The 19,844-nt window shown below is 43.7% G+C and overlaps 1 protein-coding gene across 1 annotated transcript; it reads right to left on the bottom strand.

The window, feature by feature from the left end:
• Nucleotides 1-243: 243 nt before the first annotated feature.
• RAB11FIP4 (RAB11 family interacting protein 4) lies at nucleotides 244-18,638 on the bottom strand. The gene is made up of 12 exons (XM_077833618.1): nucleotides 18,425-18,638; nucleotides 16,036-16,218; nucleotides 14,794-14,928; nucleotides 12,962-12,997; nucleotides 11,234-11,333; nucleotides 9,543-9,646; nucleotides 8,789-8,929; nucleotides 7,277-7,358; nucleotides 6,319-6,456; nucleotides 5,585-5,743; nucleotides 4,081-4,224; nucleotides 244-777 (listed from the first exon to the last, which is right to left on the bottom strand). Exons 1-12 carry the CDS (start codon nucleotides 18,565-18,567, stop codon nucleotides 661-663), a joined length of 1,482 nt encoding a protein of 493 aa, XP_077689744.1. The 5' UTR covers nucleotides 18,568-18,638; the 3' UTR covers nucleotides 244-660.
• Nucleotides 18,639-19,844: the final 1,206 nt, after the last annotated feature.

Genomic DNA, 19,844 nt, shown 5'->3' on the forward strand with positions numbered 1-19,844 from the left:
AGACAGACTGGCAATCATCCTGAACTTGGATATGTGGCCTTCATATTAAAAGCACTTTTTGCTGACAGTGGCAAACAAGTGGATGGTGTTTTTACATGGATATTAACAATTCTGCAGTCTGAGCCTCATCCCCCCCAGATATTCATTTTTAAAAATGCACAGGTTTGGCCAAAGGTTTATTTTTACCTCTGTGGTTTCAGTAGTAAAGCTCTGGCAAAGCTAAATTCAATAGAGAGTGTGATGTCGTCAGCACCAGACAGGAATCAAACCTGGGTATGTTGAATTTTTGGGAGTACCCTCATTCATTTGAAAGAATGAAAGAGTAATTCTTGTTCTCAAAGGGAGGGGAGACATACATATGTGTCCACTGTATTTCACCCTTACCACTAGAGGTAGAGTCATTATGTCCAGTAGCTAAAACAGCGTGATCCAGTTATATTGTTATAACATTAATATATAGTAGCGATCTTGTCACAGATATTGAAAGTGCATGAAAAAAATGAATCAAGCCGATTTGATGACTCACAGAGAAGTGTACCAGACATCATATAAACATACCCACATTCACACATAAGATATATATAGAATCATTTACAGTATCAGAGTGATGTTTAGATCCAGTGGCATGTGCAGAAATATCAGGCAATTGCTTTTTGTCCTTCAATTTTTTATTTCCAGGATAGATGGGTTGTGGTCTAGGATGGCCAAAATAATCTTGTCCATATACTGTCGCAATCTGAAGTTTATTTCCTCCTGTTCTTTAAGAGCTTCCATGAGCTGAAACAAAGATTCCCAAGTTAAGTATCTATTGCAAAATGTCACTCATCTAATTTTAATTTACACAATGCTGTAGGTATGAGGCTTGGCCTCGGGTTCCCTTTGTATTAAAAAAATTACTCATTGCCTCTAATGATACTCTGCTCTTCCCTCACCCCAAGAGATCGTAAAGTGAAGACACAAAAAGGTAGATAAGTATCCCCATTATGCAGTTGGCTAACACAGGCACTTAAGTCTGTGTAAATTATGTTGCTCGCGGGGTGGTATATTCATCCCCCTGAGCGACATAAGTTCTGCCGACATGAGCGCTAGACGGCGCTACGCCGGTGGGAGAGCTTCTCCTGCTGACGCAGCTTCTGCCGCTCTCGGAGGTGGTTTTATTATACCAACAGGAGAGCTCTCTGTCGGCACAGAGCGTCCTCACCGGACACACTGCAGTGCCATAGGTGCAGTGCTGTATGTGTAGACATACCCCTAAGTAGCACTGAGCAAGTCACTTGAGCCAGGGGCAAAGCTGTAAATAGAATCCAAGGCTCCCGACTCAGAGCCTGGTATTCTATCCACTAGCCCATACTGCCTGCTCATGAACGAGTGGGTGTCTGTTTCCTCATCTGAGAGCGTATATTAATGAAACCTTTTTAAAGCACTCCTACATCTGTAGAAAAAAGGGTGCTGTAAATACAGAGTATTGAGGAACAGCGTGAGAATTAAAACACATAATGTTTTGAGGCTACAGTTTCCTGTCCAAATAAAAAGATCTATTTTAATCATAAATAATGCACCTTTGGTGCTATATTAACGTGCAGGGGAAATGTACATATCGTACTTTCACCAAGGCTCTTAGGATTGAGAGTATCTTTAGTTCATTTCAAGACAAGTTGCTTTATATACACAGCATGTTTCGGGTGAGATTTTCAAAGCTGTTTAAGAGATCTGGATGCCCCGTTCTCATTAAAATTAATGGTTTGGGGGCATCCAGTTCTGTTAGGTGGCCTTTAAAATCTCAGGCCAAAATTATTATATTTTCTATTTACAGTGAGAATCTGTTATAGAGAAAACATTATGATGAAAAATTGTTAACAGGTCTGAAATTTAACGAACATGGTCCACTGTAAATTATGGTGGCAGCGGGACGTGCGTCAAGCCAAAGACACAAGATACGCCTTTTTTGGGAGGAAAACCAGAAACTAAGAGTTAGTTGTGGCAGCCTTGGTGGATTCTTTTGGTCAGATTAGAAGCTAAATCCCAGGCTGCTACTGTGAGCGAGTAGAAGGTCTGAAGGCTCAGCTGCCTCTTCAAGAGAGATTAGCAGGCCAGGTTGTGGGCAGGAATGCTGAGATGACAAAGAGTGGCCAGAGCTGTCCCGTGACAGTAATTCAGGGCCCAATTTAAGGCACAAGTTTTTGAAAAAGTCTTAAGGACCCACCCTCTAAAAAAAAAAAAAAATAGTCTCTTGGATGTCAGTTTCTGGTGTGTCTGTTTATATCTAAAAAGCAGGGTGCCCCAAAAATCACGAGTCACTTTGGAAAATCTTGGCCAGCATCTCCAGGTCTCCAGCTGGACGGGAATATAAATTTATCAGACATAGTTCAACACAACAGTAGCCTGTCATTCCCGTTGGGATACTCCCTCTCTATTCTCACAAGCCAGGGTTACTTTTCTTTTTTTTACAAAATGTGCCAGATTCTTCCCCTCCTCCCTCGATCAAAACTGCATTGTTTGACTAACCATAGCAATTAACAAGGAGACAGGGGCATCTAAGCAGGACCACCTGAACATGCTACTCAGTATTAGACAGTGATCCAGAAGTTCTGCATTAGCTCTGGTAAGATTAAAAACTGGATACAAGACTTATTTTGGTGGCAGCAAACACGTAGTTTGTCTTATTCTGAGGCCAGGTCTATCTCACCACCTACTTTGGGATAACTTACGCCGCTGAGGGGTGTGAATATACCCCCCCTTTGAGCAACGTCGGTTACACCGACGTAAGTGCCAGTGGGGACAGTACTAGGTCGGCGGGAGAGCTTCTCCCACCGACACAGCTACCACCTCTCAGAGAGGTGGATTTATTCTGCCGATGGGAGAGCTCTCTCCTGTTGGCATAGAGCATCTTCACCAGACCCACTGCAGCAGCACTGCTGTAGGGCTTCTAGCGTAGACTAGCCCTGAGAAAAATTCCACAAAGCGACACCACACAACCAGTCTCCACAAGGCCCTGATCCAGCAAGGTACTTAAGCACACACCTAACTTTAAACCCAGGAGTGGTCCCCTGAAGTCAACAGGTCTATTCAAATGCTTAGTTGGGTACAAGTTCCATACCACAACTCACTTTACAAAAGCAAAAAGGGAAACTATCTAATACTTACATACTAATACTGACCTTTGGTTGCCTTCAAAGTCCATAGCCCTTGTGGCTTGGAAGAACCTCTCGAATCATCTCACCTGGTCCCCTGCCCAAGTGTAAGAGCTCCTCTAGAATATCTTGCTAAGTGCTACTTCATTAAGTGTCTACATTATGGGTTTGTACACAAACTTTTTAGTTCTGTTTGGTTAGGCTCCAAAATAGGGTGAGGTCTTCAATAAATATAGCTCCATTAAAGTCAATGGAGTCACAAAGGTTCACATAGGCCAAATCCTTAGCCAGTTGCTTTTTGAAAGGTCAGCTATCAACAGTCAAACTCATGGTATTAGCATTAACTCCATTGAGGTGAATGGGTTTATCAACAGGGACAAATGTGGACTGGTTAGTTAAAGTATGCAGTATCGTTTACAGCTTCTTAGCAACTAGGAGGTGTGCCGGGTTTTCCCCAGGCTGTGCCAACTGAAAATGAGGAGCCAAATGTGTAAACTCAGTTTGAATCATGAGCAAAATTCTCTCTTGGTTATACAAGAGTAAATCCTCTGAAGTTACTCCAGTTTGACACTGGAATAAATCTGATCAGAAAATCTGGGACCACACTTGAAGAAATGAGATACCATAAGGCACCTGCTATACAGCAAAACAGTGTCTATAACAGCAGTCAGTGCCTTAAATAGATCGCCTTTAGATTGAAAGCTGCCATCCTTTGAAACAAACCCATATTAAGATGGAATTTCTCTATTATTTTGATAATGAAACTAGTTGGATAATGCTAAAATAAGCATCTGAAAAGATCACTAGATTTAGCTACATTCCTAGCAGAACAGGAATTATGTTGCTGATTTGTCTGTGTAACAACCTTCACCTTGACAGTTAATCTGTTCCTGCTTGTTAGAACTTTTATATTCAGTTATTAGCATTGTTTTGCTCTCAGTTGCATTACCTCATCTCTTGATGCAGAGTCGATTTCAGCAGCCAGTGATTGGGCTTTTGTCTGTGTTGCAAAGAGATTTTTAGCTTCATAAAGACTAAGACTTAGGATCTGTCCATTAAGGTCATCATTCTGGTCACGAAGTTTCTGATTCTCCTATTAAAATAGGAAAGAGAATGGAATGGAGTTTTCATAAAATGTAAGAAATACACTGCTCAGGTAACATGAAAGCGAACACCACTTTTGTTTTGCATGTCAGTATCCACTTTTTTAAGATCTGCCCTTTACAATGGTACCTCTAAGAATGGCCAAACACTGTAGGGTTTCAGAGAAAGACCTAAATTCCACACAATAATTCCACCTAATTGTGGAATGTTACAGGGTCTTCACAGAAGACCTTTCCTACTGATCCCAGCTGTGGATCAGCTTCTGTGCCAAGCGTGATACACTTAAAAGAACAAACAAACAAACCCATGTGTATCTTCACTTTGTTCAGCCACTTAGTACAGAAAATGGAAAACTATCAGCCCTATCTTCATCTTTGTCTTCAAATATGATTACTGTAAGCATTCCAATTTTGGAGATAGTCTTCAAGCAACACAGACTCCAGTCAGAGTTATTGGGATGACCCCTAGGAGCTTAGTCATATTGGGGAGAAAAATACAGACCGACAAAAGTGCCCCAACTCAAATATGCCTTTATTATTTGTGGCCAAGGTGACAAGACTTCCTGTGTGAACATGTACCACGTTTACTGATGTATGGATTGCTTTTAGGGTCTAGTTCATATAGCGTAGGGGTCCCCAAACTGTGGGGCATACCCCCCCCCAAGGGGAGGCATGGCAGGGCCTGGGCCAGCCCCCAAGAGCAGGAAGGGGGAGAACCACCCAGCCCCACTCCGCCCCCAGCTCTCAGGCATGGCTCCATTCCTGGCCCCAGCTCTGGCTCCATTCCTGGCCCCTGACTGTGGTCCAGCTGCAGCTTCCACTCCTGGCGTCAGCGTCAGCCCCTGGCTATGACTCTGTTCTCGCTTCCAGCCCCAGACCTGCCTGCAGCTGCGGCCCCCCTCCCCAGCAGCAGCAGCCCCACTCCTGGTCCCGGGGCAGGACCATGAAAAGTTTGGGGACCACTGATATAAAGGATAGAAGCCTACTACTGATGCCAGATAACAGAGTTACTTCCTTATCAATAGTGACATGGCCTATGGATCTGAAAGCCTCCAGTTTGGATCGCATGGTCAACCCATGTGAGTCGTTGCATAGGAGACACACACAAATGCATGAGCATGGCTCTTGCACTATGCAGGCTGCATTTACAATCCTTTCAAAAAGCAAACAGAGCTTGGGAAGTCTTAAATGCAAACACTATAAAGAGCCTCCATATCAGGGCAATGAAAGTTTCTCTTGGGAGTTTGTTGATAAAAGTTACAATTAGAGATATTTTTCCAGCATCTCTGCACAATTATCCAATCATCACCCCCATGAACATGAGAGGCTTGGAGCCCCCATCCTGCTCACCTGCTTTAGCCGTTTAATTTCATGCTCCATTTCCACTTCCCTCGTTCTTGCGTTGAATTCACTCACGCTAGACGAGGAGCTTCTCCCCCGGCCAGGGCGCTCGCAATCTAGCTTGTACAGCTGCAGGTGCTCCAGTTCCTTTCGCAAGTCCTCAATGAGCTGCAAGGAGATGAAGACAGGATGGTCCATTTTAATAAGCAGCAAATGACCACCTGCATACGAACTGATCAGCTCTTCAGGACAGGGACTGCCTAGGTGTTTGGAGGATAACTGGTGCAGTGTGGCTCTGATCCAGACCGGGGCAGCTGGGCGCTTCTGCAACACAGCCAGCCCCTCAGCAGCCCATCTTAGGAAATGCTGATCACACAGCCAGTTTATGAAGTGCAAGGGTATCTAAGGAACCTTGAAAGGCACCTTCACAGCTGCACCTTTTCAGAGGCATGGAGATCATGGGAGAGCAGCGCCAAAGTCTACAGTTGTGGCAGGGACTATCAGTACGTGTTTGTACAGCGCCTAGCACAATGGGGCTGCCAGCCTGTTCAATGCCTCTAGGCCCTCCTGAAATACAAGTAAGGGTTAAACAATAAGTGCCACAAAGGGGAAATGCCACATCGACAACATTATCCCTGGGTCCTCCTGTGGCAGCCCTTGCATGTGACAATGCACCTATTGATTTACTCACTCTTGCAAGGAAGGGCTGCCGGAGTGGGCTCTGTACCTCTGTTCATACCCACCTCCTGAGTAGCTTCCCTCTCCTTGTTAAACTCTAGTCTGTTCTGTCGCAGTTTGTCCATCATCCTTTTGTACAGGTCCATCTCGTCCTTCAGCCGCAGACTGGTGTCTTCTAACCTATCTGACATGCGTTGCCTCTCCTGAAACAAACCAGGAGATTGATAGCCAAGTTGGACTCCCCCGGCCCATCATGTTTCCAGATCATTGTTTTACACCATGCTCATTGGCCAACACCATTCATCAGCATGGGTGCAGCTACTCTAGGGCCACGTTGCAACTAGAAGCTTAATCTCCTGGAGGTCGATCCTTCCAGCTATCTGTATGCAGAGCTGTATTCAATCAGTGGAAATTCTGAGTGTACTAGCACTTAACAGGATCGGGGCCACTATATAAGCAAGCAGCCTCCCAGGATAACAAAAACAGGTACTTTATCTGTCAGTGACTATTCCAGAACTCTTCCGAGAGCCAGAGAAGTGGGATATTTCTGTATATAGTTTAGGGAGATAATTTCTCAAAAGCATAAAAGCTTAAACACATGACACAAACTTGCCATTTGAAGACCAAGAACTCTCCTCCTTATCCCCTGCCATCATTTTCCTTGCAAAACCCTTCAGTTTTCAAACTAATTTAGGAGAATGCAATTCCTTTTACCATGCTGAAAGGAAAACTCACTATGCCTCTGATCTAACGCCTAACGAAGTCAACGGAAAGACACCCATTCATTTCAATGGGTCTTGGATAGGACTATAAGAGCCAGTCACTTTTGAAGTTTGCCTCAGAAATATTCCTTTAGGTGTGAAGCATGACTGAGGGTCTCCCAATTCCATTTACATTATTTTTCTCTTATTTTAGGGATTGTCAGTTAAAAAACCCTATCGTTTAGTGACTAATTTTTGCTCACACAGCTGACTAGCAATCACTTATTACACAGATATGTTCAGCACTCAGAAGTTTAATTACCTCATCTAGTTTCTCTGTTTGTGATTTCAGTCGCGTAACAGTGGTTTTGAGTTCACCATTTTCTTCTTCAAGCTGTTGAACCCTGTATAAAGACAGCAAGATTTACAGTAAACACAATCGGCAGGGAAAGTGTGGGGGATTGAGAGAAACATGCGCCCCAGAAAACCCCATTCATCTGGTCTCTTTATTGAGCCTAGGTGTTTAAAGACAAAACTTCTCCCAGTGGTTTTCAGCAGTATCACTGATTTGGTTTAAGTGGCCAAAGATCCATATGGACATTTGGATGTGAGGGGGACGGGCCTGGCACAAGACCCTGAATAGAGCCTAAGAGAAAGGAACCAGTCCACAGAGAAGTGTCTGATACAGTTGGCCCCAGTTCCTTCCTTGAAGCACTAATTTTAGAAAGCCAAATACCTACTTATTTAAGCTGCTCATGTAGACTTCTACATTCAATGGTTGCTGAGAAAGCAGTGACATGTCTGTATACGAAGCCAGTAATAAGAGGCAACTGAACTTTTACTGTCTTCTAAGCTTCTAGTGGGCATCTCTTGCACAAAGACAGAGCACACAAGGCCCGACTTGCCACCCTGAACCTTGGGCAGTAATTTACCAGCATTCTAGTAGCTTTTTACACCCATTCTGCATAGATATAAACAGCTTTCCAAGGGCTAAGACAGCAGAGACTCAGTCTCACATCCTTCCTGTCCTGGTTGAAGATAAAATAGACTGTGTCTGCGTAGAGGCAACAAGAATAGAGTCCTTGGCCCAAGTTCTAGTTTTATGGTTGATTGTGCTTTCTAGATTTCTTGGGCATGCTCACAGGAGGCTCTCTTACAGGCTTTGCTGCCTCACAATATGCCAGAGTTACAGCTTGGCATCCTTCAGTGCCCAGTGCAAGGCCCTTGGCTGAATGTCTGTACATCTGGGAGAACATCTGGCAGCTGACTGCAGTTGGGTTCTTGTCAGCAGTGTGAGGGTAATTATTTTCCTGTTTGATTTGAGTGATGGTAGGTGCCCAGAAAGCCATTAGTGAAGTACATTTACATAACACATTTGTTCTTCTGCCATAAGACACACTGCCACAATGCAACTTGAGTAGGGAGTCAACAAATCTCAATTCAGGGGAAAAGCCAAGTATATCCCATTCTCCTGTCCTTTTGGGTACATAGTGTGTCTATCAAGTTGTTCTGCATGGGCAGACCTCTACCAAGGGGGCTCTGTGAACAGGGATCAGCTGGGAGAATTTGGGTCTTACAGTAAGTTCTCCAGGGCAGGGATCCTTCCTACACTCAAAAAACTTAGCATGCCTTTGGACGTTACACAACTAAGTGACTCCTCTTCAATTATTTTAAGTATCTAACCCGTAACCATCTGCACACAAGGCAACATACAATCTAGGTTCACACACTAATGGAAAAAGTGGATTACAAAAAACACGAGGAAAACAGCCATTAGATCTTCTGCTTCTAAGTGGATCTAAACAACACATCATCCCAGCTAGTATGTTTTTACCTTGTATTTAGCAGTTCAATTTCAGTGCCCTTTTCTTTTTCATACTTGCTGTATGCTTCTCTATGCCGTTTTATTTCTTCTTCCAGTGTTTGTTCAGCTGACGTCTCTTGGTCTTTCAACAGTTCTTCTAGTTCATGAACTCTAGGAAGGTCAGTCATTTTGGTAACAATTTCAAACACTTGCCCACACATCACATTCAAGAGCATCAAATACACACACACACACTTTTATTCTATACTGATTTACCACTTAGATCCTTTTATGCACACTTCCCAGCAGCCAAAGTTAAGGAATATCTAATTCTCCATTATGGCCATTCTCTGTATTAACATGCTGGGTTCTCTCTGTGAACATAGGCCAGTTTTCTGCCACGAGTATGTATACCATAAAAGACATGGGGGCATCCCCTTCACAACATGATGTGAGATGACTCTCCCTAGACAGCCGCCAGCTGCAAGCAAGTCAGATACTCTGCTTGGCAGGACCATAACTGCTACTCTTGGTTAAAGGACACAATTCACTGCACATGCAGCAAGGCTGTGGAGTTCCATTTTTTGGGCTTCCCAGATGAAAAGCTTTGAGGACACTTGCTCTGTGTATGACAGTGACACGCACAAAATTCACCTGAAAGTTCACACTTTGTTCTATTTAAGCAGCTGGGACCCAATACTGGATTTCCACTTTCATTATAGCTCTGCTCCTGAAGGAATTGCAGTGACACAGCACAGAGGAAGCAGGCTGCATGTTTTATTACCTGTGAACTAGCTGCGTGTTTTCCTGTTTCAGTTTGCTCTTCATGTCTCCGTTTGTCATGTTATCATTTTCCAGTTCGGTCACCTTTTTTTCTAAATAAGTGACCTAGAAAGAGAAGAGGATTTGAGTCTCTTTCACACCCACCCAGCCTCTTACATCTAAACCACAACAGGGGGCAAAGCTGCACTTGAGTGCCAAAGGCAAAATTTAATACAAGGGTCTAGGTTTCCAAGAGAGCAGGAGTGCATCTAGTTCTCATCTTCCCTTAAGGTCACGTCCCCAAAAACTGATCAATGCAAACGCACAATGAATTGACGCTTAGAAGTGCATATTTACTGGAATTAGATACATAGAGAAATTAAGCTGCATAGCATCACTTTAATAGACAGATTGTCATTACTTCATTTGCATGAATAACACTCAGCCTCTTGCAACAAGGTAGTGCAATGAGATTTAGTGCTTATGAGGGTGAATCCTCCAAGGCGGTAGGCAGGCTTGGCTTCTACCAAAGTGACTCTCACAGGACTCCCTTGAAGGGCCCTTGTAGGGTCAGCCTGTTGGAGGGAAAGTGATGCAGTGGGACAGGGCCCCAGACTGGAAGGCAAAACCTGGGCTCTATACACAGCTCTGCCATGGACTTGCTGCTGCAGCTTGGGCAGGTCACATTGGCCAAGTGTGTCCCCTAATTTTAGGTGCCCAACTTGAGATGCCTTGAGCCTGAGTCTGGATTTGGGAGTGCTCACCTCCCTGAAAATCAAGCCCCTGTAAGGCGCCTCAGAAGTTGGGCTCCAAAATGGGGCACTGAAAGCTTGGGTTTGCTTATATAAATTTTGGACTTTGAGGCCCAGTGGGCCTCAGTTTGGGAAACTGAGCTAAGCTGCAGCAAAATGAGCAGCTACCTCGATAATGGAATTGACAGACACATTGGGCCCAATCTCATTCACATTAAGGCTTCTTTATGCTGCTCTGGCAGCCCAGAGGGGCCATAAATGGACGTACTTGTCATCCATACTGGCTTTATTGGCATATCAATTTTAAAGGCCCTTTTACACTGTCAGAGCGCAGGTAAGGGCTTTCTTTTTTACACAGAAGTTGTCCCACTATCACTATACCAGTGTAGTTAAAGCAGTACAACCGCTTAGGGTAGATGCCATTATACTGGCATAGCTAGCCCTGGGGGGAAAAGAGAATAAACTGTGCTGGCATAAAACCCCTTTATATTGCTATAACTGTACCCATGCAAGAGTTTTACTGGGATAACCATTTTAGTTTAAAAAAATGTATATTATATATAAATAACCTCATGTGCAACTGAAATACTGATACAAAAGCTATGTTTTGACCAGGCATTTAGTGGAGATAAGAATCAGACCCATTGTTGCTTTTTCATTTTCTTACTCCGTGAAAGGCTTACATATTAATCACGTTAGATGTCATCATATTTCAATAAAGAATTCTTAGCTTGTACTTTCATTCTCTTTTTGGTTAGGTTCTTCTATTTCTTTTGGGAGAGGAAGTGAACATGAACTTTGGGATATTCCATTACTACTCACTTTTCGTTAGAGATCCTGACTGATCTTGCCCGTATCTACTAGCCACCTCGGGTGGCTCTTTCTGGTAGACAGACAGGTCTCTGGCTGCACCAACAAGAGCTGTGCTGAATCTGTCAATCATGATATGAAGGCTCCTCACCTTTTCAGTGATATCATTATCGCATGAGTCTATGCTGTCTCGGAACAAGTCCTCCATGCTGCCATTGCTGCTGCTGAAATTACTGTTGTGGAAGAGTTGTCTGGAAGAGCAGAAGGATTATTTTACAACATAGGGGGAAAAAAAAAGTCTACTTTATGGACTGGCTTTGCACCTTGAATGTCCCCAGCTAACATCTGTGCAATAGCTTCAACATAACTTAACTACGTATGGCTCTGATTACACTTGACTTTGTCGTCCTACTTTAACCAATACGTTTATTCCACGATCCAAATGTCTGTTGCTTGTCAAATTAGGCAGGGTTAAAAAGAGGTTCGTTGTTTATAGTTAACCGCTATTTGTCCTTGTCCACGCCAGATGTGGAGTTAAAGTTGCATGTAACATCATGTTCACTTACATGCTAGATGCCAAATCTGGGGGAAGGTGGGACCTAAGTGATGTTGATAGGCTTCTGTGTAGCTATACCTATCAGTTTTGCAGAACAGGTGGCACAAAAGTTCTCTTTATTTACAGAAAAAACATAGAAGATTCCACTGTGTGATGCTGCAATATGCAAGAATTAAGAATACTTAAGACAGGTTTGAAACTACCTGTTTGGAAGTTACGTACAAGCTGCATGTTTGCAGATTTTCCTCACCACATTATGATGCTTTAACTTTGAGAGAGAGGATATGCCACTGTCCGGTACATACAAAAAGTCACTGCTTCCGAAAGAGGGGTAGCATTAAGATTTCCTGGACCAGATCCAGTATGAGTATTGCATTCCTCCCCCACCCAAGTCCGTGTACTTAGTCTTAACTTGGACCTGAATCTGGAGTGACCACCATTTTTAAACAGCTGGGCAATTCCCTTTGCCCTCTGGCAACAAAACTAGGTCAGGAAGGCAATAAAATAGTAATTCCTGATGGGGCATAAGATGCAAACAGGATGGCATCTTTTCAAACTCCTAACAAGGAAACAACTTGCTGATTCACCTACTGGGCCAGCTTGTCCACTCCAAGAGCCTGTTGCTGACTAGAATGGCTCTGATGAGTTTGCTCACTTATGGAATATTGAAGGCGGCAGCTCTATAATCAGAGAAATTATATTCTTCCTAAATCCAGCACCCAAGTGGCTATGTTGGCCTCCAGACAGAAGAGATTTTATTACAACACTTTCAGCAACATGACGCTAACTTGGAATTCAATTAGCTTAGCTTCTCATTCATGTGCAATGCCACGCCTATACAGTCTCTCCTCCACATTAGTGGGTAATTGATTCCTTCACCAGGGACTTCATGCCAGGAGGTGCTGAGAGTCTCTCAATTGAGACCATACAGAATTAGTTGCGGACAAAGAACTACATTAAATTGTAGTGAGCGTGGAATAAATCAGCATAGAAATAAGTCAGCAAACCCGGTAAATAGGGGTTTGACTAACCAACTTCTGTTTTATAAGCTAACTCAGAATTAAATGTGTTACTTGACTGGGGAGGGAAGAGAAAAGGAGGAATCCTAACCTTAAGCTGCATTTCTTCTGATGCGGCTGCTTCCAGCCACAACCATGTCAAACCTCCTCCCCCCCGACACTTCCTCCCCACCTAAAGCTTCTCTTCTGCACACCCTATTTGGTTTCTTTTGAGTACTTCATTCTCAGTATGAATCCGTGACATCAGCATGAATTCTGGTCACAAATGATTTCAAAGTACTCAGAATGAGCTCAAGTGTCTTACCTTCCAAAAGCTGTGCTTGAGATTTTTCGGTTGGGGCTACATGGAGACAGAAGGAATAATGTAGTAAGCAAGCAGTTTATTTGGTTATTGTGCAATTCAGTAAAATCTCAGTTTAGCTGCCAATTGAGTTCCGTACAGCATATACAGCTGTCTTATTTTAGCTTTTAATTTGCTCCACCAAAACACGGTCATAAAACTTAATCATAAACTACTCTAATAATTAATGGAACTCCTTGCCAGAGGATGTTGTGAAGGCCAAGACTATAACAGCGTTCAAAAAAGAACTAGATAAATTCATGGAGGATATTCCATCAATGGCTATTAGCCAGGATGGGCAGGGATGGTGTCCCTAGCCTCTGTTTGCCAGAAGTTGGGAATGGGCAACAGGGGATGGATCACTGGAGGATTACCTGTTCTGTTCATTCCCTCGGGGGCACCTGGCATTGGCTTTTGTCAGAAGACAGGACACTGGGCTAGATGGACCTTTAGTCTGACCCAGTATGGCCATTCTTATGCAACATGAAGTTGGGTGTAGAGCCATAAGCTACCGTGATCATGAATAAAATGAATTTGGGAATACTATATTCAGTACAAACAGCACTATCATATTTAAACGGATTTTTGCCAGCTTGAGTCAAAATGAAACTGTAGAACAGTATCTGCTTCAATTCATACACACGAGCAAATCCACTAGCCACCCCTACCCCACGATACATAGAAATGCACGGCTCTGTGACAGAGACTGATTGCACATCTTTTGTTGAAGCAGAACACTACTCTGAATTCAGGACTGTCAGTTGCAACGTCAAATTTCATACCAAAATGGTCAAAGATACAACCATCACATTTTACGTACTGCTGTGACAGCAGCTGTAACTGTTACATAACATATACTTGGTCATTGTTTTCTTATCAAGACTAGATGAAGTGCATTAAGTTCTAGTTCCTGGGCATGTGAAACAAGGCAAGCTTTGTATTCAGCTTCTAGGGGGAGCTAAAGGTTCACAGATGAATTGCCACAATAAGCAAGGGATTTGTAGAAATATTTAGACTCCTTCAGAGTCTAAGGAAAATGCTTTGCAACTGTTTATCTACATGTGGGTGGCAATACTGGGGACAGAGATATAAAGGAAAAAGCTAGAACTCTTGAGGAAGTCACCATCATCCTGGTTTTAAAGTTGCATTTTTTTCCCAAATCTGGTTTTAGGTTAATAAAATCCTCAAGCCACTTGAATCAAACCATAGAATCTAGAGATCCTGGGGCAGATTCTCAGCTGGTGTAAACTGTCAGTCCCATTGACATCCATGACCACAGCAGTGGAGCTATGACAATTTACACTAGCTGAGGATCCATCCCAGAGACTCATTAGATCAACTTATCTCCCTCCGTGATAGAAACGTGCTACAGGGAACAATCTCAGACAAGTAACAGTATTTTATCCATGGGTGCTGAGCAGTAGGGCTTCCCACTTCCTTGGGGAGGTTGTTCCACAGGCAAATACCACCCACACTCTGCAATTCAAGATCTCATTGTTTAAGTATTTAAAATGAAGAGGACATTAGTGCTCCAACTGAGAAATAGTTTCTTGATGGTAGGGAGAAGTTCTTGTTAAAATCAGGCAAGGTTTGAATATCCTATGCTATTCTTCAACAAGAACAACTGCCTGTTACATTTGATACTAGCTAGATGTGATGTATTGGATACAAGTTAACAGGAAAAAAGATGGGGCATATTACCGCAGTTTCCCCTTCTTATTTAGTAGCTGTTGCTTTGAGTGCTGGCTAGCCCCATTTCAAAAGGGACTGCTGAGAACGGAGTGCTGGCAACTCACCTGTTTGCTTTCAAGTTTTTCAGCCTCGCTTCCAAGTCATTAAGCAGGTTTATTTTTTTGCAGCACTGGGAGCAGTAGACGTCCAGTAACTCACTGTTATAAACATGCCTCATTTTCCTCGGCGTTTGCCCAGCACTGTTTGCGGGAAAGGAGACCTGTTACTGGCTATTGTTACTAATTCAAATTCATTTCCCTCTTAGTGGTATTTCATAAATAGTCACGTTGCAGTAAGCGTGCTGGGGAATGCATTGCCACTCCCATCACACCTGCTCTGTCAAGGCCAGCTACAGGAACAGAGATGGGGTTCCAGAGCCCATTCGGATCAACTATATGCTGCTAATTACCACAATACCAAATCCCACTTGGAGGAGGGATTTTAAAAGAGCAAATGGTTTCTGCTATGTCTATACCAGGGGTTTTCAAACTTTTCAGGCTGCGTACCCCTTTCCAAATAACGCAGTCTACCGCATACCCCTATCTGAGATAGGGTCATAACATACCCATGATTAGATTGACAAGTCTGACTAAATACAATGTGTTGTCTGCTATGACAGGATTTTTCTTGCATACCCCCGGTGAGCTCACATACTCTAGGAGGTTGAAAACCACTGGTCTGTGCTATCAGAACCACTGAGAGTCTGATTCTCGGTTATTCTGAGCCCAGGGTAATGGAAAAAGTCAGGATCAGCTGATTGTAGTTCAGCGTCTCTCTCTCCCTCTCCAAGTACTAAAGAGCGAGTACTTCCTGAAGAGATTTAAGACTTTCAGGTTCAATCTTCGTATTTATTTTTTTCCAATACAAGCTCATCCATCCTTACAAGACATGTCTTTTTGTAAGGGAATATTTAATACACACAGTGTTAGAATGCTAAAAAGGAGGGAGACATTCATACTAGTCATCCCCAAACATTGCACAAGCACTAACGTTGTTCAAGGTCTAATCTGATTTCCAGCTTTAAGTCAGTCAATTTCTAATAGTTGCAAAATCCAAGTGTTGCAATATATAAAGAGAATCAATCTAGGAGCAAAGCTAGGGGGTTTATTGCAGTGTGACCTGACATTACGGGCACTGGAAACAACGTAGTCGTCGCTGTGGCTTTTACAAGAAAGACATTTGCTAGTAGTGTTGTGGGCAGAAATTGAAATTTTAGTTTTCAAGTAACTAGACAATCCAAGAAGTTCTGGTATGGCCCCTGTACACATGCTCAGAAGAATACGCTGTCAAAATAAATAAGTACCAACCTGGAAGACACAGATGAGCCAAGGTCAGAGTAGGCGTTGGTTCTGGTCTCATCATCAGGGCATGGACTGCTGGGAGTAAAATCCACATCATCTCCTTCCCCATAGTCTTCAAATTGTTCCTCGTTACTGATCAGAGAGGCGGTGGAATAGGTGGAGAGGTCAGAGGGGTTGTGAGGACTTGACCTGAAACAAGACATCAGAATGGGTAGGAGGCCAACTCTCAGAAGACTGCCTTTTGCCCAAGGCAGTTTTCTCAGCTGGTTTGGGCTGGCAACTTCTTATTCAAAAGTCAAAAGCTTTCATGATCCACTTGCATTTACTAAAAAAACCTACCCCTAATTACAGCAATAAACCCATAGAACAGTGTGTGTGTGTGTGTGTTTTGTCAGGTTGACAGGACAACTGACCTTAAAGGGCAAGGGATATGGCAATCGGTGAAACAAGATTCTTTAACTTTAGATTGTAACAACATTTCAATGCCTCACGCTCCCTTGCCTTTCATGAGCTTCCTCCTCTGGTGCAGAGGGTGTCACAACACACAAAACTGACCTAAGGGCTCAGGAAGCACTTTAAAAAATTGGGGTAGAGAACAGAGTTAAATAATTTGCTGAAGGTCACATGACAAGTAAGTGGCAGAGCCGGAATGAAATGGGAGCCTGACTCAAGTCTCCTCGACAATACGGCCGTTTCTGCATTACTGCTGTTTTTACAAGAAGCTAGACTCCTCTGCATGAGAGCTCACAAGCAGGGCCCTTTCATCTGTACCTGGTCTCTTCTGGAATCTAAAGTTTAAACAAAGCAACATTTTAAAGTGAATGGTGGCTGGATGGCACAAATGTCATTTTCACATGCTGCCCCCTGCCAGTATTTCAGATGTAGGCTCTCGTTTTTCCCTCCTTTGCTGAGATGCACTTGTAATTCATATTTCTAAAGGTCAATAATTTACAAAGCCAGAATTTAGGGCAACTCAAGTCTTGCACAGAACAAGAGGACATTTGGGACCATACACATAGGCAGGCTTAAATTCTGCTAGAGGAGATTTATCAGATTATTACTCCCTGAAGAGGGGACAGATTAGTAACTAGTCAGCAAAGCATTTTAACACCTTCTGTTCTTAAAGGTTGCAGTAAAGATTGTGCATGGAAGGGTTCTGGGGACCAAAATTTGTATAGACCCAGTAGCTGCAGTTACTGTCCTAGATACTCATCTGGCCCCCCATTACTGTAGCTTCTGAGCACCTCAGTATTTACCCTCAGATCCCCACTTCAAAGTAGGGCAGGGCTATTATCCACATTTTACAGAGGGGGAACTGAGGCACAGGGAGACTAAGCGACTTGCCAAAGGTCACTCAGGAAGTCTGTGGTGGAGCAGGGAATTGAACCGAGGTGCTCCAAACTAGCACCCTAACCATGAGGTCATCCTTCTTCTCCAGGCCTACTGCTCCCCATAACCAGAACTGACTGGAGGCCTACACCTTGCTCCTCTTCTGTTATCTAGACCCACAACTCCAGAAACGCTTCAGTGGTTGGGACCTTCCCAACCCATCCCTCCCACAGTTTATGATTGGCAGATATGCCGTGAATGAGGCATGGATTACAGGAAGAGAAAGGAGGGTCATGATTAAGGCAGTTGAATACTGCCCTGGAGAATTGGATTTTATCCCTGCCTCTGCCACAGAGGTTCTACACGATGCTGGGCAAGTCACTTACCCCAAACTTTTCACAGGCAGGCACTAATCATCTGATCCTTCTTTTCTGGGTGCCTGATGTGACTTGTTAACATCACAGGCCCAGGCCTGCAAAGCCCTAGCGGCCAACAAACTGAACGGTGCCTCCTGACCTCAGGGGGAATCCAACGCACAGGATGGCAACGCAAAGCTCCTCAACTACATCTGCAAAGCCTTTTCAGCCCAGCCCTCACATCCTTTGAGCGTGACAGAAGAGTAAGGCTGAAGAAGCACCTGCACACTCTGCTGCTTTGCTGTGGATTCACACTGGAGTCCTAACACAAGTGGGCTCCAGGAGATAGGAAGGCGAACAAGGAAAACCCACCCATTTTTGGCAATTAGCACAGTGCTCAAACTTCATCAGAACTCAACCAGCGCTGTCACTATAAAGCGGGACTTTGTGGCACCTCGGCTGGGACAGACACAGGTTCAACCTACTGGAGCCTGGCGAACAAGCCAGAAGACACAAGGGCTGAGATTTCCAAGGCCACTAGGGGAGATGGATGACCAAATCCCATTCATTTTAAATAGAGGGATCTGGACACCTAATTCCACATGTCGGAGAACCTCAGCCCAGACAGGCCTAAAACAAGAGGGATCAGCTGGTTTAACCTCCCCTCCCCTGCACAAGACTCATGTCTTGACAGGCACCTCACCACTCACTTGTCTACAGGCAGAAAGAGTCCACTGAGCACGCTGTCCTTCTCTTCACTGCCGCACACGTCGGATGCCTCAGAGCTCTGCGCACTCTCGATGGCACTGTCCATGTCGGACTCATGGTGGACCTCTTGCTGGGCCAGGGTCATTGTGTCTTCATCAGGAAACAGCTCGGACTCACTGTACACACTTTCACCGTCCAAATAGGCACCGTCCTGGATTTCGCTACCCTGTCCATGGAAGGGAAAGAACAGTCAGGAGGCATACAAGTTTGTGGCAAGATGTGCAGAGTAAATGAAAGCAGCAGCCATATCCCTCTCCTAAAAACACCATCAGCATGCTGGTATTCGCATCAGAATCATATTTAATCACATTTGGAGGGCCCGATCCTGCAAACACTCAATGCACAGAGCTTCTCCTAAAGCATAAAACATTGCACACCTCTAACCAGCGTTACATAGTGTTACGGAGAGCCAGCTGCAGGAATGCTTGTCTGGAACCACAACCTGCCTTTGACAGCGAGTGTCAACTAGGGCAGAACTGACTCCTGTTCACAACTGGGCTTGTATGTCCCCATCTTGCACAACCGGAAATCTCTGGTCTCCAATATTCATTTATCTGCAATGTTCTTTTCCCATAGTGTCCTTTATCAAGAAAGGTAGGGAGGGAACAGATTTTCACTGGTCATAGAGTAATATAACCTCAGTAGAAATGCAGGACCTAGTAGTAGCTATTTGCTTATTTGTTGAAAGGAAGAAGAATTTTGGGCCCAAATTTCCCCTCCACCCTACTGCAATTACCACAAGTCATTAGCCAGATACATTTTTGTATGCTTTCCAGTTTTGTTGTTATCCAGACATCTCTTCCAGCACATAGCAGTGCTGGTATATGTATTAGCATATACTGGGAGCTGTGGTCTATCCTTGTGGATGCTCGGTTATTTTCTCTATGCTTTGAAAACACAAGAACCAGTCAAACGCCGAAGATTAATCTTCACTTGTAAAATTAAAGAAGCCCCTTACTAAGAGGACATTATAAAGGAGCAGCAGTTTCTGACATGAGACAAGTGTGGTGTGACTAACAGCTTTGTCACCCAGCTGAAGCAACAAGGAACTACTCTTTACCAGAAGAAAACTTCAACATCTTGAAAACAGCCATTTGTAACAATCGTTACCAGAAATTCAGGTCTTATCTATCCTATTTTTTCCTGGAAGACTGACATTGGCGGAACTAGCAGGATTATAATGTTACAGAGACCAAGTTTGTGAGCCCTGATTTATATGAAAGCAAAACTGATTTTTTTATTCAGATTTTTGAACTTAGAGTTTTAGAGAATTATTTAATGCCATTGACCTAAAAACAGTTGGGAGGAAAACATGCTGTATGCTACAGCTTCAAAACACCCCACTAATTCACGTAAGGACAC

This window comes from Eretmochelys imbricata, chromosome 14 (assembly GCF_965152235.1).
Source record: "Eretmochelys imbricata isolate rEreImb1 chromosome 14, rEreImb1.hap1, whole genome shotgun sequence".
Lineage (NCBI taxonomy): Eukaryota > Metazoa > Chordata > Testudines > Cheloniidae > Eretmochelys > Eretmochelys imbricata.